This window comes from Cryphonectria parasitica (genome assembly GCF_011745365.1).
Source record: "Cryphonectria parasitica EP155 unplaced genomic scaffold M406scaffold_2, whole genome shotgun sequence".
NCBI classification, from domain to species: domain Eukaryota; kingdom Fungi; phylum Ascomycota; class Sordariomycetes; order Diaporthales; family Cryphonectriaceae; genus Cryphonectria; species Cryphonectria parasitica.
The window spans coordinates 4455902-4482536 of NW_024468910.1; the positions used below are offsets into that span (position 1 = coordinate 4455902).

The window sequence follows — 26635 nt, forward strand, 5'->3', positions numbered from 1 at the left end:
CCTCAATAGCTTACAGAGATTGCATCCACCCTCACTGGACAGGGTGAGCCGAGGTAAGCTTGGGTAGGTGTCGTGGACAATGTAGTCGATCGGCAGCCTTCCCGGCTTGTCGTCTTCGTCGAGCATGAGGAATGGAGCAGAATTCTCGTCGACCACGAAGCCGCCGATCTTCAGGTCATCAAGAATGACAGCACTGCAATCTTCACAGAACATGATGTATTGATGGTGATGATCGGGGAATCCTGTTCGTTGAGGCTGCTCTGCTCCGCTCCGAGCCGCCCCCCTTGGTGTGCCAGCAAATGAAGAGGGTTGGTTGAAGTAAGTACACAGCGCTGGATGAGTCAGCGTCTACTCATCAAACACGATATGTTATGTACGACGAGGACGCGATAGGCACAGGGCTCCCTGTCTGTGTATCCAGTTGATCAGTCAAGGAGTTTGGTCCTTTTGGCGAAGATTCCAAGTTGTGGCCCTATCAGACTTTTGGGCTTGCGCTCAGGCTAATCTTTCAGTGGTCAAAATCAAGGATAGTGGCTTACAGTGCGGGTCAGTGTCTGACCTAACGGGCCGTTGCACGTTATGATGCTTGTAGCCACTGCCGTCAAGGTGTTCATGAGGTGATTTCCGTCAGCCATTGCCTCATCCAATATGATTTTACTTATATTCAAGCCTGAACCCCCTTCCGCTCCTCCGATTCCAAAACCATGTGTATATGAAGAAAGGTTGAGAAAACAAAAAGAGGAGAGCCGTGAGTAGGGTTAGGGTCTGCGCGGGGGAGGGGCAGGCTTATTTTTAACGACAAGGCAGGAGTTCTAGGGATTCTTTACAGCACTGAGATGGGGAAAAGGTTTCTACTGCACTGGGACTTCTTTGCACATCGGAAATCAATAATTCACGACATCATTTCGAAAGAAACTATCGGCACAGACCCTCATACTTACGTCCGTCAAGAGGAGGCAATGTACCTTGTTACGTCTGTTTCATCATCCTGTCATTGAAAACTACTCGAATCCATGGCTGCAGCGTCGGCGCTGCACCATCGCGTGCTGGTGCTGGGAAGGGGATCGAAATGCGCATCTCGCGTGGCGCTCGGAGGTCTTGGTCTCCAAGATACATCGTTCCTTTACACGTCGACTTCGCCGCTACGACCTAAGCCTATTCTGACAATGGCCTCAAGAGACGCTCCTTGTCGTGAGTGGATCACCTTCCCAAGTCATTCGTGGCTGAGCGGTCGAGCTGACTTGTCGAAACCTCGAGGGCTCTTCCATAACACACCTGCACGCAGACTTTTCGAAGCACCAGAACAAGTAGTTGCTGTGTGTGTGGGCATTGCGTCAGGCTGGATCGTCATGGGATTCATTCGCAGACTGCTTGCACAGAAGGCCGCGCCAAAAGTTGATCTCAACACACTCCCTCCCGGCTCATGGATCCTCGGCCATGATAATGCGTCATTGACTGGAACCACGTTTGCCATTGATACAGGCTTCAACATGGCTCGATCTCAGCCTCTGGATCACCAGCGCGAGGCGTTTCGAGAGGCTACCTTCCAACTTCCTTATGAGATAGCCCGACTCAACAATGACGCCCCGGAGTTCAAGCTCGAGGACATGGGAACCGTGCCGCCCATCCCTGAAGAATGGCGAGCATACGTGCCTGAGAGTGTTTTTGCGTTGGAACCCGTCTTCGATCCGCAGGCCGATGCGCGTGTCTTTCTGTATTTCCCAGATGGGACCACCAAGGCGACTGTTGCCTTCGTGGCCATAAACACCGAGCTCGGAGTTCCGCCGATCACCTCGAAAGATGGGATGAATGTGGTGTCATCCACAGACCATTCGGGGTTGTTCAAGCAGGCCCTGAATTCTTGGACAACTTGGTACCTGGTCACTGCAACCGAGAAGTCAGATGTTCTCGAACAGATCGAGCCTGGAAAGCTTCCAGTCATCTTCCTGTTTCGGGAGAAAGCCGCTACATGTGTCTTTGACACTGAGTCGCAAACTTTTCAGAATCTAGACTCGATGCTATTGATACTTGGTTTTGGGGGGCCAGATGCCAACAGGTCTTGATATCGTGTGCGCGGGTGTTTGCACAGTCTCAAGAGTGCACAACCACGGCAAATTGTTGTTCATAATTTCTTCATCGGCCGACTCGAAACCTTTGTTACGAGCATCTAGCACGCATACGGTGCCATGAGGATGGCCAGGTGATGGCTAGGGATATACTATGATCCCGATCGAAAGAGGAGGTTACGCTACAAGACGATGCGTCCATCACGACGTTGGGCATGTATATTTCAGGTATGAAATGCAGATCCCTCGTCTCATGGAAGATCTCTATCGTACACTACATGTACGACACTACACCTAAATCTGATGCCATCCGCGGCTGTGGTACGTCACAGGGCCTTACTCACAGTTGCTAGGTAGGGTTTGTGCAATGCGACGGGTTTCTAGCAGGGAAGCCATATCCATTCATAAGGTTCAGACTCCACTAGTCAACAGGAATCACATGTGATGTGATATCATTCTCACTTTTTCTTTAGATCCTCTTGGTGGGGTTCTTTATAGGGCCAACGACTTCTTTATTCTCACTAGCTTGGACCTTCCTCTCGAGTCCAGGCCACTGAAGCTGAGCAACGGCGCGGCCCGCTAGGCTTGGACTGGGTACTAGGAGCAACCAACGTTGAGGACGGACAAGAAATGAGGCAATAGAAGAACATCATGACATGAACGTGGCACCGCTCCTCTGCTCAATCTGGCTTGGTGAGATCACAGACGCGCTTCTCGGAGAAAACACAGTGATCTTGTGCTTGACTGACTATGTGTGTCCTTTTATATATAACCCGCGGCCATCCTCGCCCTTGTTTTATTTTATTTTTTATTCTTCTTCGTTTCTTCTTTCTCTCCTCTCCACAGACCCCTTCTATCTACAACTTCACCTCGCTCACACAACCAGCTACACGCACACACACACAATGCCTCCATCTCCCATTTCTTCCTGCGTCGGCCTTTCGAGGTCTGCGGTTTCAGTCCGCATTTCTCATACCCCCATATGTGTTAAGAAAAGTCCTACGAGGCACCAAAAAAACAAGACTGCCAGATTCATCTCGCCATCTAGCCGCCCACGACCGGCCTTGCAATCTACACACAGCAACATACAACACGACGACAACAAGGACATCGTGCGCGTCCATTTCCCTGGTGACAGCTCTCCTGACAAGCCAACCACTCGTTTGATCCCAAAGTCTCTGCTTGTTGCACGTTCTGTTGATCTTGCACAGCTCTCGCCCGACCGGCTTGCTTCTTTCAAGAACGCCATGACCAACTTTCAGTCGCTCCTTGACACTGCCATGGCTTCTCCTTCCAGAGCATCTCCTCCCCCACCCCTGCCAGTCACTACTTCCCCTTCTCCTCCCCAGCCAATCGTTACTTCCTCTCCTCCTCCCAAACCAGTCGTTACTGCTCCCTCTACCCCCTCTGCCCCTTCTACCCGCTCCACACCTTCTACACCCTCTGCCGCTGCTCGGCCAGTCTCACCCATCGTCACTCGTGCACCGCCCAGCAAAAAGACTCTACTAACCACGCCGCGCCGCACCTTGGGTCTCCCTCGTACCAGAGATGGCGTTGACCCAGCACCCGAGGTGCGACGAGACCTTCGTCGAGTCGCCAAGTTGACGACTGCCTGGTGGATCGAGCACTCTTACAGTCCCGATGCCAACCTGCCTCTCACTTCATCTCCGGTTTGGTCCTTTCGCTCACAATCTACGGCAAGCTCTGGGGCCACCACGGTCTGCAGCCCAGGATCCAACTCTGCTGTTGACTCCCAAGATGCTTCCCCTTGCTGCCTCCCACTCCCTGAGTACGCTTCCCTCCTGGGCATGATTGCAGGCCTTCGCTTCTGGAGAATGCCCAAGAGAAGCACGCGCACCTTTACCAACACCCTGGTTGCGTCCTATCCCTCTTTCCTATCGCCGACGCCCAGGGCTCGGCTGGCCTCCATCGACGACTGGCTCCACGATCTACCTGACGCGTCTCCTCTGCGTCGAGGTTCTCCTTCTTTCCTAGCTCGTGTGTCTCCCGTGCCTACCTCGCTCTTTTCTTCCAAACTTGGCTCCTCCAGAGGCTCCTCGCGGGCCCGTGGCCTTCCTGCCATGTCACCACTCGCTTCTTCCAGTGCTTCGGCCTCGGCCTCATCCTCATCGCGATGCACTGCATCCGTCGACAGGTGGCTCGATGACCAGTACGGCTCCATGGCACCCGCATCTGTCATGTCCACTCCTTCGGATCGACCAGTGCCAAGGCGACTGTACGATCTCTCCCCCGTGCCATCTTCGCTCTTTTCGTCCTCACTCGGGTCTCCTAAAGATCCTCAGCAGCCAGAGTTTGGTATCCCAGTCATCTCACGTGTCACTCCTTCTCCTAAGACCTCGCCTGCTGGCGTTGATCTCTTGGACCAACGTTCATTGTCCTCTCTCTCGCTAACTTCGGCACCACCTCTACCTCTCCTTCCTGCCTCACCTCTTTCTCTCGTTTCTTCCCCTTCACCAGCCACTCGCTTCACTTGGATGCCGAGCCTGGACTTCAGTTCCCCGGTCGATTCCAAGCTGCTCCCTCTTCGGCCAATCGCGCCGAAGCCTAGCACTCGTTCATTTCTGCCGCCTCCTACGACGCGCTCACCTCCTCCACGGCCACGAAAGCCCACACTCGCTCAGCCCATCCGACCCCCCTTTCCCGTGGTTCTCCCTCCCTCAAAAATAGTCTCTCCTTCTCCTACGCTCTCGTGGAAGATCGCCGCCGGCATCGCCGCTGGTGCGTTCGCCCTCGGATATGTTGCCGCTCGCTACCTTTTTTAGACTCTCTCTCTCTCTCTCTCTCTCTCTCTCTCTCTCTCTCTCTCTCTCTCTCTCTCTCTCTCTCTCCAAGCTTACCTTCGTCTGTCTTTCTCACTGTAAGTTTCCTCCCCCGGGCGACAGAAATCGGACTCTGCGACCTCCACGTGGTGTCGCCTGGGAACCTTCTTCCTCTCGATTCGTCGCAGGGAAAGGAGAGCCAGCAGCAGAGACGTAGCGATTATCAATCATTATTATCATCATTAGGGGGAGGCAATTGAAAGACGACGGATACGATCAGTTTGCTCCTCTTCATCTGGAGTAGCTGTGGGTTCATTCCACTGCAGTACAAGACTTCCCCAATGCAACTACTGACAACGTCCCACAGACAGACAGACAGTTGTTCATTCGAGAAACTTCTTCTCATGACTCGTGGCTTGGTCGACCAGAGTCGGGCGCGCCCTTATGACCCGCTTGTCTATACTTGTTACCCGCCCAGACGTGATGCATCCGAGGTGGATAGAGCCTCAATGTTACCTTGTGTGCACCAAGAGTGGAAAATCAGAAAGCATCTGGGAGTTTCCTCTTGTCTCATGGCCCACCTGTGTCGTCTTTCCGGTCGAGTCATTGGCCCGGGTGCAGTATCGTGTTGCCACCGGATTAACCGCAAAGCCGCGCGATGCAAGGGTCCGCAAAGTGGTCCGAAGCCCGAGCGAGCAAAACCCTGTAAGACTTCAGGAGCAGGAGGAATATGTACCTGCTGACTAAATGGCAAAGTCTGGTCACCAAGGGAGCGAGGGATATAATAGTAAGGGCTCGGAAGTCGGTATTGGCGTTCCCAGCCTGTCTTGAAGAGCATCTTCTCTCGACAACTCAACAAAGTTAACAGTACTTCGACAACTCGCCGACTCACCATCCCTCCCCCCCCCCCCTTTTTTTTCTTGTCTTAAAAAACTCCCTTCTGTTCAACAACCTACTGAAACGCCATGGCTCCCTTCGGCAAGGTCTATTCATACCCCAACAACTTTCGGGTGCTACGTGTAAGTCTTCTTATTATGAATATGAAGTACTTAATGATGACTGCAACACACCTCCGTCGCGTTACGTATGCATTGTGCTAATCCCTATGCAGATGCAAGTCATCGCTGCCCTGAACGGCCTGGAGCTCGAGTTTCCCGAGTTTCAAATGGGTGTTACAAACAAGAGCCCCGAGTTCCTCGCCAAATTCCCCCTGGGCAAGGTCCCCACCTTCGAGGGAGCCGATGGCTTCCTCCTCGTTGAGAATGCCGCCATCGCGGAGTACCTCGCCGCCTCGGGCCCCAAGGCCGCCCAGCTTCTCGGCGAGAACGCCCAGACCAGAGCCAAGATCACCGAGTGGACGGTGTTCACCGAGTCTGAGCTCGTCGCCAACGCCAACCCGTGGCTTTTTGTCTTACTCAAGTTCGCGCCGTACGACGAGGCCCAGCATGGCAAATCGGCGGCTGCATTTGAGCGCGCCCTGGGCAAAGTGGAGACTGCGGTCAAGGGTGGCAAGAAGTTCCTGGTCGGGGATCAGCTGACCCTTGCGGACCTCATGGTCTCGGCAGCCCTGTTCTTCTCGTCTGGATTTCTGCTGGACGCCGAGATGAGGAAGAATGCGCCCGCCACGGTCGAGTACCTGAAAGGCATCGCATCGACTCCTGAGTTTGCAAAGGCCTTTGGTAAGTTCAAGCCTTGCGAAGTCAGGTACAAGGGGGAGTAAAATGGTGCTGGTGCCACCCCATGGGACCAGGGCAAGGGAAGAAAGGAAAAAACAAAAGTTTGTCGGAGAAGCAGGCCCTCTCTCTCATGTTATATTGTCTCCTTGTGGCTACCTTAGAACTCATGAAGCAAAAATTCAACACGTATGCCAAGAACACGCATCCAGACGACCTATCCAACTCTCTCCTCTCGATCAAGTCAAGGTTGGAACATTCCAGGTCCCATCCCACTGGCTCAGATTCACCTGGCTAGAACTAACTTGAATGTCCCCAGGGGCTGTACTACTATTGAGCAAGAAGTAGTTGATATACGTGTCCAGGTCCGTGGTCTGCGCGCTGGGAAACGCGCAGTGGGCATGGTTGCCGACGAGCGAGAACCCAAAATTATCCGGGACTCCATACGCCTTGTAAATGACCCTCCCTGCCTCCATGCACCCCGTCGTAGAGACGGGGCCCAGCCAGTCGATGTCGTTCTCAATGACGAACAGACCCCTGGGCACGATCAGGGCTGCGAGCATGTGGTGATCCTCAGGGATAGAGGAGGTCTCGTTGACGTAGGCGTTGAAGCGGGGGGAGAACCAGGCGTTTTCCGTCACGATCTCGTGGGCGGTCTGGATGTTGGCGCCTGCTGCGAACTGAGAGTCGCTGATGCGCCAGCACTAGAGGTGCGTGCGTAATCATTTTTTACATGTGGTCAGCAAGAAGGAGGAGAAAAGGAGGAGAGAAGAGAGGGGAAAGAAGAGATCAACTCTGGTGGAGGTTACATACCGCTGCACCTCCTGATCCGCTCTCCTGCGGTACAGTCAAGACGATCCGTTTGACCAGAGCACCGGTGATGAAGGCACCTTTGCCGTCGCGCGAGCAGCCTGTCACACCAAGACGTGACGTATCTATGCCGGACGTTGCGTTGACTTGTTCCAAGGCCTGTTTCCTAGTTAATAAACATCATGATCTCATCATAGGGGTGTTAAGATGAGGCGAGATGGAGACATTATTCAGGGCCGGACTCATCAGGTGCAGCAGGAAAGGAGGAAGAGGGCTACTCACATCAATCAGTCTATCAACGCCCCAGGCCCACGCCGTCAACGCACCAGCACTGTGGTTGGCGCCAAAGAGCGTGAAGAACTTGCCGACACCATGAGAAGAAGGCGAGTCCTCGGCAGCAAAGTCATCATTGTTAAAGTTGACGGTGGCCACGCCGGCCGGGATGGGGATCGAGGCGCCGCCGATGGTGATGAAGGCAGGGAACGGCCCGTTGCCCGAAGGCTTCGAGATGGACGCCGTGTAGCTGACCGAGTTGCTGCCCACGGTGACGGCCACGGTCAGCGTGTTGCCAGAGAGCGTCCCCTTGACGGAGTCGGCGGGGCCCGGGTAGTCGCCCAGCTCGTACTGCTGGAAGATCTTGCTGATCTCCTGGGCGCGACAGTCGAACTCGGCCTTGGTGGTGACGTTTTGGCCGGCCGCCGTGATGAACGGGTCCGGGAGGCTGGCGACGCTCACGGTTGGGTAGCTCGAGGCCACGCTGCAGGTTGCGCTCGAGGACTGTCGGGGCACGAGCTCGATGTGGTCCGGCTCTGGTAGGGCGAGGGAGGAGCCTGCCAGGAGGAGGAGTGGAAGCCAGACCTTTGTGCTGAACATTGTGTTGGATGATTCTATAATAGGGTTTTCCTTTCCTTTTGCAGGATTGTTGGATGGAGAGGCTGCTCGGTGGAGACAGGTCTTAATGCCTTTTTCTTCTTCTTTTTTTTTTTTTTTTTGTGGCTGGTGCAAAGTAGCATGGCAGCCAGCAATTTATATGTTTATAAAAGGACGAGCCCTCTCTGGTTGCGTTCGATATATCTAAGAGTCTCGGTACCAGATATATTTTCAGGGTGGCCATGGTGGTCCGTCTAAGTGCACATGGAAAACAGCTCTATATAACAACTAGCCAGTGATATTCCGCCTAATCTAGGGAGACGTCCCTCCGTAGAACGTCTCGGACGATCGGATGTAACCGAGAGGAGTATTAAGAAGACTACAATTTATCCTTAGCCGTTTCCTCGCACTTGACTGGCAACCCCAACAATTGCCACAATATCGCTTTCCACATTGGGAGGGGGGGGGGGGAATCGACAGCTCTCTTCTGGACCAGAATATTGTCTTCTTCCTTCCACAATATTGTACATCCAGAAGACCACCTTCTTGAACGGGTTTTACATGTGACGTCCGTATGTTTAAATATGACTGGGTCGATTGAGTGCCATTCCAAGGAACCTGACAAAAAGATGTTAACTTAGCCTATTCTCTCGGCGGCAATCTACGAAATTTTTTTTTGGAGCGCGTCTATTGGCTTGATGGTGCGGTGACGACGTCTATGTTGCTCGTACCGATAATATACGCTCATGAAAGATTCAATGCGGACTCGTAAATGTCATTGTTATGCCGGCTTAGGGGTGAGGCACACTCAATAACATTAATCTAGAGGGTTTGTAGTCGCTTGGGTGTACTTGAATGGTCAAGACCAAAGGATCTTCTATGTCCAAAGATGGGAAGTCACTTATGTGTTCTTCTTCTTCGAAATCTCTCTACCTAGATTTGATGTATGTTTGATCCTGAACTGACATCTAACGATCCTAGCTTATTGAACACGTAAAGTGGCTCGTATGTCCTCTACCAGGCCCTTCTGCCAGTCGTCTTGTGTCCGCGTGGGTTTCCACCCCAATCTCTTCGCCACGCTTGAAACTGTTCGCGAGTTGCCCGAGAGTCCCAGCTCTAACATGTCCTCGTCAACCTCCTCCAAATAGGAGGAGAAAATCTTGACCCCTTCTTCCAGGCCGATACTTCTGACTTGGCGGTCCTTGATTCTGCCCTCCTTGAGACACACGTCTGCGACGCATTGTGCAATGTCCATCCAGCTGAAGCGTCCACCTGCACTGAAAATGATTGCCTTCTCCGCCCTGGGCAGACTCATCCCTTTCTTCTCCAATATGTCCAAGACGACGATCCGGTACAGTGCAGCAAGATCCTCCACATGCAGGAAATCCCTGACACCTGTGCCGTCTCCCAAAACCACCGCGCGCCCATATTCCAGAACACTCCGGACGTACGAAGGGATCTGGACGCTCTTCTTGTTGAACAGCCCTGTGCCAAATCCATATATGAGAGGCGGCATCACGACCACCGTCTCGACACCAAGCGCCCGTCCCTGGTCCACAACGCTCAGCTCGGTGCTCCGCTGGATATACGAGTGCACTTCCTCCCGGCTCTTCTCGTACCCATAGACATCGTCCCGTTCATCATCAAACTCTCTGTCTGGGTCATCCTCCTCCACCCACCTTTTTGAGATGGCCTGCTCTCCGAGGTTGGAGGTTCCCGATGTGTGAATCATCCACACATCGCGTCCCGCCGCGGCTTTGCGCTGCGCGAGGCCGTGGAGCAGAGCCTGTGCCGAGGCGGCGTGGTAGCCTATCCCTGCATTGATGACAATGTCGTGCTCTGACGCGACCTGTGTGGTGAGCTCGAGGTCGTTCAGATCTGTGTAGGCGATGGGCTGCACGCGGGCGCCGTAGGTGGACGATAGGAGGGTGCCGCGCTCCAGCGAGCCGCGGATAAGGCAGGTGAAGGTGGCTTTCTCCAGAGTTGGGTGAGAGGAGTTTAGTAGATTTGTGAGGATCGTGCCGCCGATGTAGCCTGTCGCTCCTGTGAGGAGGATCTTGGGGGCAGGTGAGACAGACGCCATGATAATAGAGTTGATGGAGAAGGAATTTTGAAAACATAAAAGGATTCCGGCATGACTTGGAATATAGTGGACGAAGATTTCGAGGCAGAATATATCACAATGTATAGCAATATATATTGATTTTGGCCCCTCTGTCTCGGTAGCATCAAACCTTCATTACTCAGATATACTCTCTCTCGGACATAAAATTAGGAGCTAGGATGCGGCCGCTCAGCCTCACTTCTCCGCTATCTCCAAGCTTCTCGTTGCGTGTGTGTGAAGTTGACAGTATGCACCTCTTCCTACTCTGATTGATCTTGGGGGCAAACAAAGAAGATCATATGCAGATATATCGAATTATACCATTCATCAGACTTTGTCCTTGAAGCCGGTATACAATGAAAACTCGATTCAAAGATGCAGTAGTCTCCAGGAGAATTCCAAGGAAATGCCCCTCCATAGACAGGAGTACACCATAGAGACTGCATCTGGTAAAGTGACCTCGTAAATCCAAATAAAGAGAAACCTCGGGCGACCAAGTCCCCGTTCATTACTAAGTACACGATAATTTCTGAGGGGTTATATCGGGAAGCAGTTCGATATCGCGCCCGAGGAGTCAACTGGAAATGCCAACAGCCTGTGTGGACAAGAAGGTCAACATGAGAAAGGGGCATATGTCTGTCTTTCACGGTGGTGTATTTCGGTGAGGAGGATCGATTTGACTCACTTCTTCCCTGCGTCTGTCGCGCAGCAGCAACAAAAGAGTGACAGCGGCCAGCAAATGATGGCCAGCAAGACAGCTACCGCGAAGCCGATGGTTGGGCCTGATTAGCGAAGTCAGGAACCATTCAGTCAGCAATTACTTATTTCAAGATGAGATTTGTACTTTGCGTTCATCAAGGTAGAATGGCTTCAACTGATGCTCACCAACGATTTTAAAGTGGCACGGGTTGTTTACTCCCGGGCCACACTGTATGCATACCGGAAAAGGCAGGCCAGTGCCGCAGTCGGCCATTTTCCTTGATTTATTCTCCTTCTTCTTTTTCTTCTTGCTAAGTTCACCTTGACTGTGATGATGAAGGCGCTGCCGATTGTTATTCCATATATTGAGCGAGTTGCAATAGGAGAAGAGATCATCCTACCCTACTCTTGGTTGCTGTTTATGACTGGCTGATTGATGAAACTCGGAGCTTGACGTCACGGCACCTGCAAGCAGTCTCCCAGTCGGCCCCTTCCCTGCTCACTGCCTACTATGTGTAGGAATGTGACTAGACTGTATTGAATGCTGTGGGCAAGGCAGCAAGCATGCTTTTGGACCATGGAATTGCCCCTCGAAGAAAGAGAAGCCGTTCGACCACCAGTCGGCCGTCATGATATCATATAATGAGTATATTAATATTGAGAATGGCGGGCCCATCATGCGCCGGGCGTTGCTAGCTCTGACTCTTCCTCTTCTTCTGCAGCTTCCTCCTTGCACTACTACTCTGAGAATCAAACGACGACCGCCCACTCGCTGCAGAGCTGGCGGGTTCGCTTCTCGGCATGGCGTCGTGCTGCTGTTGCTGCTGCTGGTCGGAGAATGAAAAGGTGCCAGCCGGAAGGATCTCGAAATTCGCATTGACCTTCCTCTTGGATGTGTTCGCGTATCTTGTTTTCCAATTCTCAGTCAGCGGCTCAATTCATCCCCCCATCAGATCAAGAGGCCATGCATCAAGAGGAACTTACGCATCGCGGAAGCTAGAGGTCGGACTCGGCGTGGTAGAAGCAGTCCTTGGCTGTTGCTTGTGCGGCTCCTGGAGTGAGCCTCCAGAGTGCGTCCGTGTGTGAACGACTGGCCCGCTCCGGCTGCTATTAGGAGGGTATCGCTGGGCTGGGACGGCCGATGAGGGCTCTCCGTGGACAGCACCGACTCCACGGTCTCGGCTGCCTTTCCCTTCGGACGACTTACGCCGAGACGAGGTCCGCTGGAGGGAGCTTGACCGCCTCGGTACACTGTAGGGTTGGGTTGGAGCCATGCTTGCGCCGTCCCTACCTCTTGATGGCGTTCTCTCCTGTGCGGGTGTCTGTGACGGGGGCGAAGGCGCCAGAGGTACCTCAACACTGGTCACGAACGACTCTGCAGACGTGTCTGGCGTGTCATTCGAGGTTTGCTGTCCAATTTCGCCGCTTCGTCGGATGGTAAAGGCTTGTTGATCAGAGCCATCTCGCTCAGCTCGGCGATGGATGAGGTGGTGTGACACGGGTACCTCTGTTGCTCCGTGGGCGCTGAGCAGGCTGTTGACTCGCTGTCGAGTGGCATGGCTTCTGGCCTGGGGCGCAACCAGAGGCGTCGTTGTCGTTGTCGTCGCCGTTGCTGCGCTGTCCTGGCCAGGGTAGAAGCGCTGTGGCTTCTTTGCCTGGGCTCCTTCATGGAACTGCTTGGCGTCCAGCCTCCTGCCCTCCTGGCGTTGTCTTCGAGCCTGCTCTCGCCACGTATCCGACGAGGTCATCTTCTTGAGACCTCGTTGGATCCTGCCCAGGGCACCCACATGACCACCGACCTGGCTGGTATCAGGTTGAGTTTGTTGGCTGTTGTGATGGCTGTTGTGGTTGTGGTTCTCCTCCGCAGCAGTGGACTTGTCCCTGCCGGACCAGCCCTCCCCGGATGGACGCTCCTCCTCCTCCAACAAGGACAGGTCCTCAAGCTTCTCCCGAGTCTGTTGTGACGGCTCCACAATCTCCCTTCTAGAGATCTTGCCGGACCGCCTGCTGGAACCCCTAGACCCCCTCCTCGCCCTTTTGTTGCTGTGAGTTCTACTACTGCCAAGCTCACCTATCCCGGCGGGCGAGGCTGGCGGGGGCCTGATCTTCCTCCTGGAGCTCCACTTCCTATCGGGTGGCCTGGATGCCATGGACGCCATCCTGGCGACCCAGACGCCCTCGACCTCGACACCACTCTCGAGGGCCTTGACCCCAAACGGGATTCCGCTCCCGAGCCGGGCCCTCCGGCTGGCCGAGATGCCCGACTTGCGCATCTGCGCGATGCGTGCTTGCTTCTCTTCGTCGAGCTGCTCGAACTTTCGCATGTGGCGGTTGGCCACCCATAGCTTGATGAGGCCGACAAAGAAAACGATGACGATGCCCATCGCGAGGACCTGTACTTGTGAGGTCAGCCATGCTGTTTTGGTTGTTGCTGTCCTCCTCCTCAGCGCAGCCAATCGTTGTCCAGAATAGCAATAACAACGTGGAGAGCTGCATTGAATCATCAATGACATTCAAATCTGGATTAACAGATACCAAAACTCATGAGTGCCTTCACGTCCGTCCTCCTGTGTATCTATTGTTGATTCTCGTGTCTGTATTTGAGGTAACTGCATCTCTGTTCGGAACCCCCCTCCCCCAAACACAGCACAGCAGAGGTAGTAGAGAGTTGGTAAATCTCCCCAACTTCTAGCGTGCACCAATACACAGAGCATTGACCGAGAGCCAATGAACCCCGAGAGAAAAAGTCATTGGAGCACTTACAAATGTCATCTCCTCCCATAGCTGCCATGAGGTGAAGAACGTGCCCTTTGCCATATTGATTGGTCGCGACGGGCAATGGCGACTTGCCACAAATTGTTCGTTTCGCCGCTCACGGGCGTGGTGAACCGTCGTCGCAGGATTGTCCAACACATCCACGTGGTGTGTGTATATCACAGGCCCATAGTATTGTGCGGACAAAAACCATAGAGAGAAAGAAAAGATAAAAGACCGAAAGGGAAGAGGAATTGTAGGAGGAAAAAGAGAGTGGGGGGGTTTCTTGCTGCAGGTGCAGGTGAAAATAAATGGTCTGTGAGGCGAGTGAGATCTGTTGTCACATCAGGGACCCCGGCCTGCCGATGGACCTGCAGCGGACCACTGCACCCACCCCAGCACCTGCAGATACGACCAGCAAATGGGAAACTGACGCAGCCACTTGGCCTCGGGTGCAGTGAATACTTACCAGGGGGGTTGGTGGTTGACAACGAGTGACAAGGGAGGACAAGGTGAGATCATTTCCCGAAGTCGGGGCCGAGAAGAAGAAAAAGGGCTGTGTGAGACAAAGTGTCACAGCTATTGAATTTGAGTAAGGATACAGTCGAGATCGAAGGGGAAGGAAGGGAACGAAAAAAGGAACGAGAAAGAGAAATGGGTGGCACACTCGAGTGAAGTGAGGCCAAGCTGAGTGTCCAGCCAACACCAAGTTGCCCTGCGCGCAAACCAACAGCATATTTGGGTGGTGGATGACAGCGGTGTTCGTCTGATACAATGCGTACCATAGTACTTCAGTATGCAGTCTGCCCAACATTCTCCACTGGGTCTTGTCCGCTGACAGCAAATCAAGGCAGATCAGCCCAGACGGAAGCAAACGCGCGCCAACGGGTGTGTCCTGACGGGCTGACAATTCGGGACACCGGCAGCAAGCTTTTTTTTTTTATGTGTGTCTCTGTCGTCCGATGCAACTCGACCCTGGTAAGTAGGAGATCCGATCGTCACAATCTCCAACCCCCCCCCCCCCCAAGAGCCTCAGACAAAACAAGGAAAATCCAAGAAAGCTTTTATCATAAATTGGACATCCATTTATGCCATCTCTTCTTCTGTAGGATATCCTGCAATCCAAAACAATCCGGTAAACACCAATTTTGGTCCATTTTCAAATAAACAATTGCACGACTTTTTTTCCCTGCTCCTTTCCCTGACCGAGTCCCATTTATTTTCATTTCCCTCTTGAACCGTGTTTGATGCAAAGTAGCTGGCTGTGCAGGGAGGGAAGAGCCCCGGGTATCTTCTCTTTATTTTCTCAGATAGCACGCCACACACGGTCTTAGGGCGTGTGTTTGTGTGATGGATGTGTCACCTAGCCCTCAGTAAAGGCCTCCTTCCGGGCCTGCTGATGGCTGCTGTCTGTGGGACGATTGGCAACCAAGCGCTGCAGAATAACGTCATAAGTCAACATGCAAGAAGAAAGAAGAGAAGGAAAAAAAGACACTGAGAAAAGCACAATGTAGAAAAGTACAGTGTAGAAAGTATTTGGAGACTGGGAACTCACCACCAAGTTTCGCAACAGACATGCAACCGTCACCTTGCCGACCGAGGGAACGTACAGAGCAGCCTTCTCCTTCACTGCCGGGCCATCAAAATTGCGGTACGAGGAGAAATTGATGCACGCGGCGCCATCACGGAGTAGATCCGTAGGCACCTTGTAGCTCTCCACGGGCACACCAGAGATGATCACGTCGCTGAGGGGCAGAACATCCTTCAGCTCCCAGTCCTTCTTGTCCTCGACTTGGTGTCGGTGGTTCTTGATGCCCTTGCCGCGTGTGTACAGCTGCACGCCCGTGATATCGACCGAGTATACGTTCGCACCATCATTGGCCAGGAGCGCGGCGAGCGGGCGGCCGATGACCTCGGAGCGGTTGATGACAGTTATGGTCTTTCCGTACAGCCTGTTGCCCTCTGCGAGGATGGGGTTGTAAATGTGCAGGTGCTCAAGGATCTTGAGAATCGCGAGCGGCGTGCAGGGCAGGATCGACTTCTTGAGGTTGGCAGGAGGGTCGAGGTAGCGTTCGTTGTGGTACATGTTGGACAGGTGCCGGAAGCAGAGACCCTCGACGTCCTTCTCCAGTGACACTGTCTCCTTGATGTAGTTGTCCTGCGACACATTCTCGGGCCATATGGGGTAGTAGACGATGATACCGTCGACGTTGCTGTCTTGGTTGGCAAGGCGCACTTCCTCCTCGAGAGCTTCTTTGTCAACTCGTCGCAGGTCGAAGGCAAAGCCACTGTTGTGGGGGTGTATCCGTTGTCAGCGACCTCCGTCTCGACCCTCGACCAGTGGCCAGGCTTCTGCCTCCCTGCCCCTCACCTGCAACAATGATCGGCGTCAGAGGGCGCTTGGCCACTTACTTTTCCTCGCACGTCTTTTGTGACCACTCAGCATACTTGACAGCAGCTGGGTCATCGTTTGCCAGGAAGGCAGCAAGACGGGGCTTGCCATTGCCGATGGACTGCAGAGTTTCCTGTACCTCCTCGAGCAATCGCCTCGCAATGGAGTCTGCAAGTATAACCTTGCAGGTCTTCGGTGCGGTAGCCATGATTTTGACCGCGTTGCTGATCCAGTGGGCTATTGGGCTGAGCGCTCAGGAGGAGAAATTTGGACAAAGTGCAGTCGGAATGATGAGAGCGTCACGGTGGAATAAGAAATCGGGGCTGGAGAACCACATGAGTCAATAATATGTTTTCAATACTTCTCTGCGACAGAAACTGGAGGCCACACGCCTGGCCCCCCCACCAACGCTGAACCTCTGAGAGGCCTTCAATTCCCGATCGGGTGGATTCTCTTACACAAGAATAACTGTGCAGTTGAGGCTAGGCTGTGAATAGCCTCCCCTCCAAGCAGATGCTCTGTAGACAAGGATTCACTCAATGATGATGGGCCCCAGGTTTTCTGGTGTATTCAGGTGATTTGAACTTGAGGTCTTCAAGTTGCTGGCTTACCTGTTGCAAAGAACAGACCAATCCGCTCAAATGGAGAAGAGATCAGGGGTGAGGGCCGTTCTGAAAAGACAAAGCTTGGTAGACGAGGAAAATTCATTCCATTCTCGGTGCAATATTCATCCTTGGGCTCATGGACATTGGCTCTAAGGGGTCCTCGAAAAAAAGAATTTGGTTCTGCTGCCCTCGCAAATCAAATAATTATTCCGAAGAGGTTGAGTCAGGAACTACTTTTTGCTTCTTATCGGCTCCGATAACAGGAGCAGACTTCTAAAAAGTGCTGCGTTCCTGACTACCCCTCCATCCCTAAGAGTGATAGCGTTGCTCGCTAGCACCTTCAGGGCAAACATCCACCATAGGCCCTGGGTCCGAAGACCTGACCGCCTACGCTATAAGGACTCAGCACTCTTTCATACGCTAGACATCCCACCTTCAGAACGGCAATATTTGCCCCATGTTCAATCTCTCTACACCAACATCAACATCAACATCAACATCAACATCAACATTGGAGAACAGCTTCCAACTCGTCAGCGGATCACAGTCTTATATTTCTCTCTCTTTGATCTTCCTATTTTAATATCAACCCAAAACTCTCTCCTTGTGACTCTCCATTCCTCTGTGAATCGCCTTTCAGGTGATCCCCCCCCCCCCCGGGATTCGGCAACCTCAAGCGCACATACACACGGAGACCAAGATGCCGCCATATCTAGAAACTCTTGCCGAGCGCTTTGTCGACCAGGATGGGTTGTCAGCTGAGGAGCAAGACAATATCATTGCAGATGCCTCTGACTGTAAGTCCTGTCTTCCTCACATGCCATATAGATTGCGCCTAACCTGTACCAAGATGTCAGGTTTGGTTGGAAGCACCATCGCGACAATCCTCAATCACCAGCCACTCAGCTGGCCATGTCAATACATCGCTGGGCATCTGCCACAAATGATGATGACAATGATGGCGATGGAGGGGTGGCTTCAGACCTGGAAAGCATTGAGAAGACCGCAAGAGGTAAGCGTTCTGTGCACATCATTGGCTTCCGCCCACGACATCTAGGTTCGCTGCTGATGACGAATGGCAGCACACAAATTCATATCTCGGACCTTGAATACTCTGCCCAAGGCGACACTACAAGTGCGAGAAGGTGAGCTTGCCTTTGGGGACACAGGAGAGGGAATTTTCTGACAGTACACGTAGTCAAATTGTTCGTGAACTTTTTCAAATCCATGTATCAACTTCAGGGTGCCAGTATACCAGCTGCGACAGAAGCGCTGATTGGTCTGGTCTGGATGGACAACTTCGACCTCTCTTTGACTGAGGATCTGCTCCTCACCATCGGCACTATGGACCCAGAGAATTACACCAAACAGCTTGCAAAGACACGGTCAGAGATTCTACAGCTACTGAGATTGCTTCTCACTGGAAAGTGCGGGACATACCTTCAGGGCCGTCACCAGGGGAGCGAGCACCTCCTTCAGGTTTTAGGCCTCGCTGGAAAGGAGAGAGACCCTTCCAATCTCCTGCACTGGTTCCGCGATCTGAACACCATCCTCAAACAAAGCGTTCTATCGACAGAGGTTGCGGACGCAGCCTTCGCGTCCTTCTCTCCTTTCTTTCCCATCTCTATCCGCAGGTCGACTGCAGCCGGGCCCGAAGTCACCGAGCAGCAACTAAAGGATGCCTTGAACTCTTGCTTTTCCTCAAATGGGCGTCTTGCTCACCGCACAATCCCTTTCCTTGTGGAAAAGCTGGACGGCGGAGCGAGTCTCACTGCTGCGGCCAAGGTTAGTTTTCCCAAAGTAGATAATCTCACACCTGGACTTTTCCAGCGGTCTTATTCTTTCCCATGTCGCTTGAACCTTTTTGGTCCCCTACCCTCTATGTTGATACTGACTTGACTAGCTTGATATCCTCCGAACCATCAAGGCATGCGTCGAGGGCTACGAGCCCATCGAGACTTATGTTCTGCCTTATCTTGCCCAAATCTGGTCCTCACTCAAGTATGAGGTCAGAAATGGCGAGGTACCAGAGGCAATTCAGGAAACACTATCAGTCTTTGAGATGTCTACAAAGCGACTTGCGCTGCAAAGTGATCCCGTTCATTTGAAGGACTTCGTCGACACCGTCTGGAACGACTGCGCTGAGGACTTTTTCGAGAATCCGACCTATACCGAACAGCTTGGCTCAATTCTTATTAGTGTGGCACGAGCACATCTCGAGCCTCTTCGACAGATCAGCCCTCGTATCATCGACACTATCAATCGTGCTATCGCTCAGCCGAAATCATCTGCACACACGAAAACCCTCCTGTTGATTCTCAATAACCTTCTCCGTGCTCGTCGGCAACTATTGACCTCGCCCTCAAGTGACCTAGATAAGCAAGATGAGTTGATGTTGACGACAGCCCGTGACATTTATCTCAGCAAGCTGAAGGAGAATGGGGTGGACGATCCAAATAAAGAGCAAGTCGAGGTCGCCAAGGAGGCTCTCGAAGGGCTCGCTCAAATCGTTCAGCAGCCATGCCCGATAGACACCGGAGGCGATGGTATGACTAGCTGGAGCAAGGCCATGCTTGAAGAGATCTATTCAACATTGGCATTCCGCTACATGAACGATTTCGGTATACGCCCTGCAGCTCCTTCAGACGCATACAAAACCATCGAGACTGCGGCTGGCATTGCTCTTAGGATGACAGTCAAGTTCTATCCAGAAGGTTATGGCAATATTGTTTCCGGTCTTCTCAGAGAAATCGAGAAGAGGAGTTGGACAGGAACACCTCCCGAGCGTTCCTTCACGGCTCTTCAAAATTCGTGTATCAAAGCTGCGTTTATCGGTTGCACGGTTACACCTGATGTCAGATCAGTGGGCGTGGTCAATTTCAGCATCTTTGCTGGTAGCATGCTGAAACTGCTGGGCATATTCTCCATCTCGAGGGCCAATGTCAAGGCCTCCTTCTGGGTCATTCATGCTCTATTCGAAGGCGTCCTCGGCTTCATACGGACTCCAGAGGTACAAGGCGAGATCCTCGGCAATCCCGTCCTGTGGGAAGCAGCATGGAGCCTCGCGTCAGTTGAAAATGCCGTCAAGGATATACTGCCTACCTTCCCGAATCTCGTCTCGGGGCAGTTCTCTCAGTTTGACCCCTCTCAGGTGGTTCAACTCTTGGCGAAAGCGCCCAAGTCGCAGGATACCGCCTTCGTGGGCTCATTCCTCCAGCTGGGTATCTACATTGTGAGCCAATTGTATCAGACCGCTACTGAGGAGAGGGAGGATGGCACCGAAGGCGCTCATCTCCATCTCAGTGAGCACCTGAGCCTTGCCGCCGGCGGAGTCGATTCTCAAATAAGCCCTTTGGAATCTCAGGAGCTCTGGAGGAACAGATACCTGGAGGCGCTGGGTAACATTGGTCACACCGTCCTTGTTGACCTTGGTCTGCCGGCCCAGCAGGCCTTGAACCTGGGTCAGCAGATCGTGGCATGTTTCCGTCCATTGCGCTCTGGCCATGAGGGCCGCTCCTGGGAATACCACGCCGACGGCGTCATTGCAACGATGTCTCGTGGGGTCGCCTGTGCCGTTCGCCCCCAGATTGTACTGGAACTGGTAAGAAAGCCCAATACTTCAAAGTATGTTGTTTGATACTGACAGCACTGCCTTGGACAGGGTAACGATATTCACGACTTGCTCGTCGGTGATTTCAGGTCGATCTCGGAGCTTCCGTCCCATGTGCTCTTCGCAAGGGATCAGATCGCCTACGAGCTTGCCAACAAATACGACACTCATTTACTACAGTCAGGCATCCAAGGGGACAGCGAGCCTGAAGCCTGGGCTAAGCTTCTGGCCGAGATCCAGAACATCTTGTGCGATGCGAGCGACATGGCTAATATGCCTTTCGACAAATTCTCCCGTATCGTTTATGTGCTCGCCGGAGCTCTCAGACGTGGTGATCGGTTCATCGGAGAAGACATGTACGCAGCGATCAGCCGCGCGCCGATAAATGGTGGCCCTCTGCGGGGGAAACACATGGCGCGGAACCTCCAATTGCTCTTCCTGGTTCAAGATGAGCTTCCTGCAGGACGCCATGACCACGCTGCAAGGAAGCGTCTCTTCCAACAACGACTATATTATCAGAGCATCCGCCCGGTTCTGGGGCTCGCATACCCTCTGAGCCCGGAAAGATGGGACTCGGTCAACTATGCGATTTACGTGCTCCATGCCGTCAAGAACCTCACGTTGAAGCAATACGAGGAGAACAGAACTGAGGTGTTCAGGATTGCACTCGCGGCGATGCAAAAGGCAGAAGATCCTTCCGACATCAACGCGGCTTGTGCAGTCGTCCTCCAGCTATACAACGGTCCCATCCGTGATCACGTCTCTACCATCATTGGTGCCTGCATACGCGTCTACCAAAAGGGGCTGGACATGAGTCCGATTGGCAATGCGGATGCAAATCCTTGGAAGCAAGAACCACTCAAGGACCTCAAGCCGCGATTCGTACACAAGGTTGAGCCGATTGAGGTCCGCAAGAAATCGATTCAGCTACTACGACTTCTACCGGCTAGACTCGAAGAGATGGTGCTCCGACCTCATGCCAACGTTGTGTTGATGCACCTAGCAACTGTTTACGCTGACAAATCCCGCGAGGTCCGTCAGCTGGCACAAGGGGCGAAGAATGAATGGATCAAGATCGGGGAATAACCGACTTCACGACCAATTGTGAGAGAGATGATGACTTAACGGCTAGTGTGCTATCAAACGACCCCCAGTAGTTACCTGCTTGATCCAGCGCTTCTCAAGCTTCCGTACTGTTCAATATTTGTTCTAGTTGTTTTGCGAAGCTACAGTGGGCGTGGTGAAAAGAACCAGGGGCGTTGGGGTTGGGTGGGAGGGGGGCAGCGGAAAAGTTCGTCTTATTGAGTGTTGCGTTTTCAGGATGTTCAATAGTGTTTGCGATCAGGCATTCAGGCAAGACCATAGCGGCATTCCCGGGTATTGTAGGGCATAGAATGGTAAAGAAGCTTTCCCGATGTATTCGTTCCTGTCCTGTCCTAGATGGAGGTGATCTCGGCAACCACGGTGTGCCTTCTGTTGAGGTTGTGATCTGATCTTCCATCAGATGGTTGCTCACTTGGAGCATTCGCGGGTTAGCCCGTCTACTCGAGGACCGAGTGCTCTGTTCTGTGCTAGGGGTTTTTCGCCTCGTCCTAACAAAAATTACCCGCAATACGGCGAGAGCGTATAAAGTGGCATAAGGATAGGCACATAATGAAATTGGAAAATATACAACAAATCGCGTGCTTTGGAGGGATTGGCTGATTCGTCTCTTCGCCGAGGTACAGCGAGAAGGGTCGATTGTTCTGAACACATCAACAACAATAGTATGACGGGGTATCTATATCTTTCGTTGCTGACGTAGTGGATGCTCATTCTCAAACTGTCAGAAGGTTGCTGCAGCGACATGTGTTTTCGCCCTTCCGTGAAACGTGAGAGCCTTTCCCAACTGAGCAATTCGCTTGGGCGACAAAAGACGACACCCACCTTTTCAACAACGCACAGCTTCTAGAGACACAGCTAAATCTCGTGACGCACTACATCTACGCCTTTCTCCTCTTTCCGCCCTTCTTTGCTGCAGAGCCTGTTGACTCGGCCGACGCTTCACCGGAAATCATGGCCTGTAAATCCTCAGCAGTAAAGCCTTCTGAGGACACAGCCGGCGCAGAAGCAGCAAGCGCCCTCTTGGGATCTGCTTGGCCCACAGTAGAGATATTGGAGGCGAGCATGGTCTGGAACGGGGTGGCAACGAAGTGGCCCTTCTCGTCGAACCACTCAGTGAAGGAGCGGCTGAGGGTGAACGTCTGGGGCTTGCCGGACTTGGGCGTGACCGTTATGGTGAGATTGTAGATCGGGACATTCTTCTTGGCAGAGGTTGCTATTTCGATCTGGGAAGTAAAAAGATAAAATGGTCAGCTTATGCCTCGTTCAAGTGAAAGCGTGTCCTTTTCTTGAAGCGATATTTCGTCGACAACAACTTGGGCTGACAGAGAAGAGCTTCCTAGAAGAAGAAAGGCGGGAGAGTAACAGCATACCGTATCTCCACTAGGCGCAGTTCCTACATAGACAACATTCGCCTCTTTCAACCAAATCCAGAGTGTCAGAGCCAAGTTCAGTATCGAGTAGACCACCACTGCGGCAGCCGTATAGTATTTTGTGTTCTCGAAGCCGAATTTGTAGTCCCAGAGGAAGCAGGCGGCACTGAGGAGGAAGGCTGAGTAGCCAAGCCCCAGTCGTACATCGGTCAGGGTATGGGACTGATTGAATTTGAGAGAGTTGAGATAGTTGGGGAGGGCATCGTCGGAGGTGTTCTTAAGGTCTGTGTGAGAGAGAGGGAATCTTAGTTAGACTGCCGTGTTGCGGTGATGGGAATGGGAGTGCAGCTTTACCAGCCAGATTGTAGAGTGTAATCTTCTCTTTGGAGACTGCCATGTCTGAATATCTTTTCTCAGGATTCCTCTTTGGAATCTCAAAAGCATGTAATGTGCAAGTAAGCCGGGTGAAGCTAGGTGAAGACTTGGGAAGTTTATAATGTTCCTAATGTGAAGTTGGTTGCGCCAATCTGTCATCAAGGGTCTCTTTTAGACGGGACAAGCTGCAGTGCCTGCCCAGTACAGCCATTCGTTCAGGGGTCTTAGCTCCAGCAGCTGCGATCAAGGTGAGCTCCAACGGCAAGGGGCCCCACTGGTGAGCCGCAAACACCACCACTACAACACACTTCAGACATCAGGACCGGGACAGCTCTGTATATCTCAGAATTGCCTTCAGCACAGCAGCAGACAGCGACTGCACCATGGCTCAAGTCCCAGTGCAGACGATCCATAGGGATCCCCAGTTACTGTGAGCTTATACGACGCAGTGTGGTCTCCAACATCAAATCTTGCGCTGACAGTCCTCCCTTAGCTACTGGATCCTCCTTCCCATCACGGTGGTTATGGTATGTGCACCAATCCTCTCCTCTTGCAGCCCATTAGGCCTCACATGTACACTGACATCCTCCCCTCGCGCTCTCAGGTTCTGACCGGCATCCTCCGGCACTATGTCACCGTTATTCTGGCGACTCCCCCGAAGGCTCTTGACCAGAAAGCCCAGCGCGAGCAGCGCTCCCTCCTGCGCGGCATCAATGTGCGGTCCAACTTCCATGTGCTCTCGAAGCGTTCTTTCAACGCCCGCCGCGATGCACTTACGGCAGCCTACGAGTCCGGCGCGTACCTCAAGGCGCCCGAAAACAGGGGTCAGGCGCCACCGAACCCCATGACGGACCCCAATGCCATGGAGGGCATGATGGGTGCCATGAAGGGACAGATGGCCATGATTATCCCGAACACACTTATAATGAGCTGGATCAACGCGTTCTTCAGTGGCTACGTGATCAGTAGGTGCAAAGACGACGAACGAGAGACAGTTTCCAGGTGTGCAGCGCTGACGAGATGAATCTACCTCAGTGAAATTGCCGTTCCCCCTCACTATCAAGTTCAAGAGCATGCTCCAGGCCGGTGTGGCCACCAAAGACATGGACCCCAGGTGGATGTCTAGCATTTCGTGGTATTTCTTGTGTATTTTTGGACTACAACCTGTGTTCAACTTCATCCTTGGAAGTGACAATGGTATGGAATTTCCCCCCTGGCCCCTCTCGGCGTGGAGATTCTCTGCTCCTCATTTGTTCCGAGCTAATGGCTCTTCTCCTGCCAGCTGCCAATCAGATGACCCAGCAGATGGGCCAGATGGGCCCCCAACAGCAGCAGATGTTTGGTCCTGGCGTTGATCCAGACAAGCAGTTTCTGGCCGAGGCCGAGAATCTTGCCGTCATTGAGCATTATTCCGTCCTTGATAATGTGGAGGACCGGCTGCTCGAGAGCATCTGGGCTTGATACCCGCCAGGAGTTTTTGTCGGGGACGGGAAGATGGCGCTCATCCCGGACTGTAGACATAGAGATTCGTATAAACCATCTTGATATGATGGCAAGTGAGCAAAACTCTCTCAGAGCTCCCACCACAGCGTGCACCCCAGGCCTTGCGCCTTCATGCTCCCCTTCACGACGTAGGGCGGTAGTCTCACCTCCTGTGGGGCCTCTTCGCCCGGGGCGACGGATGGCTTTGTAGGGGTCTGATCGTTCCACTCCTCGCCGGTGACAGCCAGGCGGACAGTCTCGTGGATATCCCAGTAGAGAGGACCGTTTTCGCTTTCCCAAACCCAGAGCTGCTCGTTGTGGTCGTACTGACAGCCCTCGGGCAGCTCCTCAGCCTCGACGAAGATGTCGTCGAAGAAATCAGTGCGAACTAGAATACGAAGAGTCAGTATTCAGATCCCAAATCATGACCTACGTGAGTTGCTCGGGTACGAACCGTGGATGCCGTCGGGCGAACACCTGCTGATACGGCCCATGATGACCTCGCCTTTGAAAGGCCGGAAGACAACGAGGCGGAATTCGGCTATACATACACAAGAAAGAAAGAAAAGGAACGAGTTAGTGCTTTAGTCATTAAAGCAGGATGTCATCGCCACAGGGTTGAAATACCGTTCACATTTGCTGTTCCGGTGCCATGACCAATCAGGCCTTCAGAGGCCCATAGGAGATCATAAAGACAGACACAGAGACCGATCTTCTGGATCACCTATTCTCAAACAGTCAATCATGGATTCTGTGCCCCTGAGATCTTCCTGCCTTGGGCTGATTGCACACCTTGTTGGCATACTTGGCATTGATATTGTCCTCAATAGCCTGCATGCTCTTCTTGTGAAAATCCTGAGGGGTGATCTGGACCAGATCTGCAATTTTTGTCTGAGACACAAGCCAGTATGAGCACACCAAGAAGCACACAATGATAGAGGTGGGGGGAGGGGGTTACATACCAACATAAACATCTTGGTCTGGTGATGTGACCGGGAGGTAGTGCTTGAGTTTTAAGTAGGTTCTATGTTCAAGTTCAAAGGAAAGAAAAAATGGATGATTTTGGGCGGACGACGGTCACTGCTGGCATCCTCTGAAAAAGACTGGTGTACCAGACGACAAGCTTGGTAATCTCAGCTCACAGATTGTCTTTCAGAAAGAAAATGACTGGCCAGCCTCCTCCATCCAACAATTGCAGTCAGTGGTTTTGCCCAGTGCTTGGGAATGGTTCATTCACCAGAAAGAAGTGTGCTAGCGTCCCTAGGCTCTCAGGCTGGAGCCCAAACCTGCGCTTGGGGTGATTCAGTGCTGCACGGACCAACCAGAGGTCGCTCCTCCACTGTTACATAAGTTGGGTGCCAGTGGAAGCTTGCATCGGGTGTGCAGACCTGGACTCAACCTCAGACCTCCCACTGGCTACATTACTTCCACCACACACACGACAACGCTCCCTTGAAATCCCATCGGCCAAACTCCTACCAACCACCCAGCGCCACCCACCGGGATCACTCACCACTGCCCCGAGCCTGAAGCACCTTGACATTCCCCAATCCTCTCGACAAGTGTTGTTCTTCATCAGAGGACTTGTTTTCGTTGTGTCTTTCCCTTTGGTCTTTCAGGCCCCAGTCTGTTCACTGGTCTGTTTTATTGCTTTTGTCGCCTCTCCTCTTCATACCCTCCTCACCTGGGCTGTCAATTCTGCTCCGGCCATTGACATTCGCCCAAGGTCCACCAACCCCTTGACATCTTCTCTGTCCAGAATTCTTCTCTGAGGAGTAATAGGGAGACACAACATCCACTGGTTGACCCACCCGAGACACCTTGACGACAACATGACCTACGGCTACGGGCCCCCTCCCCCTCCACCACCCACCGCACCTCCTAGCTATGGCTATCCACAATATACGCAATACCAGAACACAGGTCGAGGTGGGCATAGTA

General features: G+C 52.8%; 10 protein-coding genes across 10 annotated transcripts; 4 read left to right on the forward strand and 6 right to left on the reverse strand.

Moving 5' to 3' along the window:
• Positions 1-1013: 1013 nt before the first annotated feature.
• M406DRAFT_327556 (uncharacterized protein) lies at positions 1014-2063 on the forward strand (the record flags this gene model as incomplete). Its single annotated transcript, XM_040920221.1, has 2 exons — positions 1014-1191; positions 1339-2063. 2 exons carry the CDS (start codon positions 1014-1016, stop codon positions 2061-2063), a joined length of 903 nt encoding a protein of 300 aa, XP_040780114.1.
• A 1508-nt stretch (positions 2064-3571) lies between these two features.
• Positions 3572-4266, reverse strand: M406DRAFT_327557 (uncharacterized protein; the record flags this gene model as incomplete). The annotated part of the gene is made up of 3 exons (XM_040920222.1): positions 3572-3678; positions 3756-3924; positions 4084-4266. 3 exons carry the CDS (start codon positions 4264-4266, stop codon positions 3572-3574), a joined length of 459 nt encoding a protein of 152 aa, XP_040780115.1.
• A 1437-nt stretch (positions 4267-5703) lies between these two features.
• Positions 5704-6716, forward strand: M406DRAFT_355190 (glutathione S-transferase). Its single transcript, XM_040923107.1, has 2 exons — positions 5704-5865; positions 5958-6716. Exons 1-2 carry the CDS (start codon positions 5812-5814, stop codon positions 6564-6566), a joined length of 663 nt encoding a protein of 220 aa, XP_040780116.1. The 5' UTR covers positions 5704-5811; the 3' UTR covers positions 6567-6716.
• A 42-nt stretch (positions 6717-6758) lies between these two features.
• On the reverse strand, positions 6759-8202 carry M406DRAFT_44457 (family 15 carbohydrate esterase; the record flags this gene model as incomplete). The annotated part of the gene is made up of 3 exons (XM_040924248.1): positions 6759-7223; positions 7333-7488; positions 7612-8202. 3 exons carry the CDS (start codon positions 8200-8202, stop codon positions 6759-6761), a joined length of 1212 nt encoding a protein of 403 aa, XP_040780117.1.
• A 907-nt stretch (positions 8203-9109) lies between these two features.
• M406DRAFT_287246 (NAD(P)-binding protein) lies at positions 9110-10282 on the reverse strand (the record flags this gene model as incomplete). Its single annotated transcript, XM_040918725.1, has 1 exon — positions 9110-10282. The coding sequence occupies one exon, from the start codon at positions 10280-10282 to the stop codon at positions 9182-9184; it is 1101 nt and encodes a 366-aa protein (XP_040780118.1). The 3' UTR covers positions 9110-9181.
• Positions 10283-13161: 2879 nt separating this feature from the next.
• On the reverse strand, positions 13162-13819 carry M406DRAFT_251183 (uncharacterized protein; the record flags this gene model as incomplete). Its single annotated transcript, XM_040916749.1, has 2 exons — positions 13162-13395; positions 13766-13819. Coding segments are annotated over 2 exons (288 nt in total), but the record flags the coding sequence as incomplete, so codon positions are not given.
• A 1300-nt stretch (positions 13820-15119) lies between these two features.
• On the reverse strand, positions 15120-16955 carry M406DRAFT_287250 (uncharacterized protein; the record flags this gene model as incomplete). The annotated part of the gene is made up of 4 exons (XM_040918726.1): positions 16760-16955; positions 16169-16471; positions 15312-16044; positions 15120-15191 (listed from the first exon to the last, which is right to left on the reverse strand). Exons 2-4 carry the CDS (start codon positions 16354-16356, stop codon positions 15120-15122), a joined length of 993 nt encoding a protein of 330 aa, XP_040780120.1. The 5' UTR covers positions 16357-16471; positions 16760-16955.
• Positions 16956-17260: 305 nt separating this feature from the next.
• M406DRAFT_107736 (uncharacterized protein) lies at positions 17261-21777 on the forward strand. Its single transcript, XM_040915262.1, has 6 exons — positions 17261-17550; positions 17604-17765; positions 17836-17898; positions 18004-18538; positions 18657-20354; positions 20415-21777. The coding sequence occupies exons 4-6, from the start codon at positions 18044-18046 to the stop codon at positions 21447-21449; spliced, it is 3228 nt and encodes a 1075-aa protein (XP_040780121.1). The 5' UTR covers positions 17261-17550; positions 17604-17765; positions 17836-17898; positions 18004-18043; the 3' UTR covers positions 21450-21777.
• Positions 21778-22483: 706 nt separating this feature from the next.
• M406DRAFT_233897 (uncharacterized protein) lies at positions 22484-23234 on the reverse strand (the record flags this gene model as incomplete). Its single annotated transcript, XM_040915959.1, has 3 exons — positions 22484-22690; positions 22838-23121; positions 23192-23234. Coding segments are annotated over 3 exons (534 nt in total), but the record flags the coding sequence as incomplete, so codon positions are not given.
• A 313-nt stretch (positions 23235-23547) lies between these two features.
• M406DRAFT_321180 (uncharacterized protein) lies at positions 23548-25877 on the forward strand. The gene is made up of 9 exons (XM_040919479.1): positions 23548-23642; positions 23706-23739; positions 23817-24177; positions 24248-24409; positions 24495-25082; positions 25149-25235; positions 25322-25409; positions 25487-25585; positions 25657-25877. The coding sequence occupies exons 1-5, from the start codon at positions 23596-23598 to the stop codon at positions 24671-24673; spliced, it is 783 nt and encodes a 260-aa protein (XP_040780123.1). The 5' UTR covers positions 23548-23595; the 3' UTR covers positions 24674-25082; positions 25149-25235; positions 25322-25409; positions 25487-25585; positions 25657-25877.
• Positions 25878-26635: the final 758 nt, after the last annotated feature.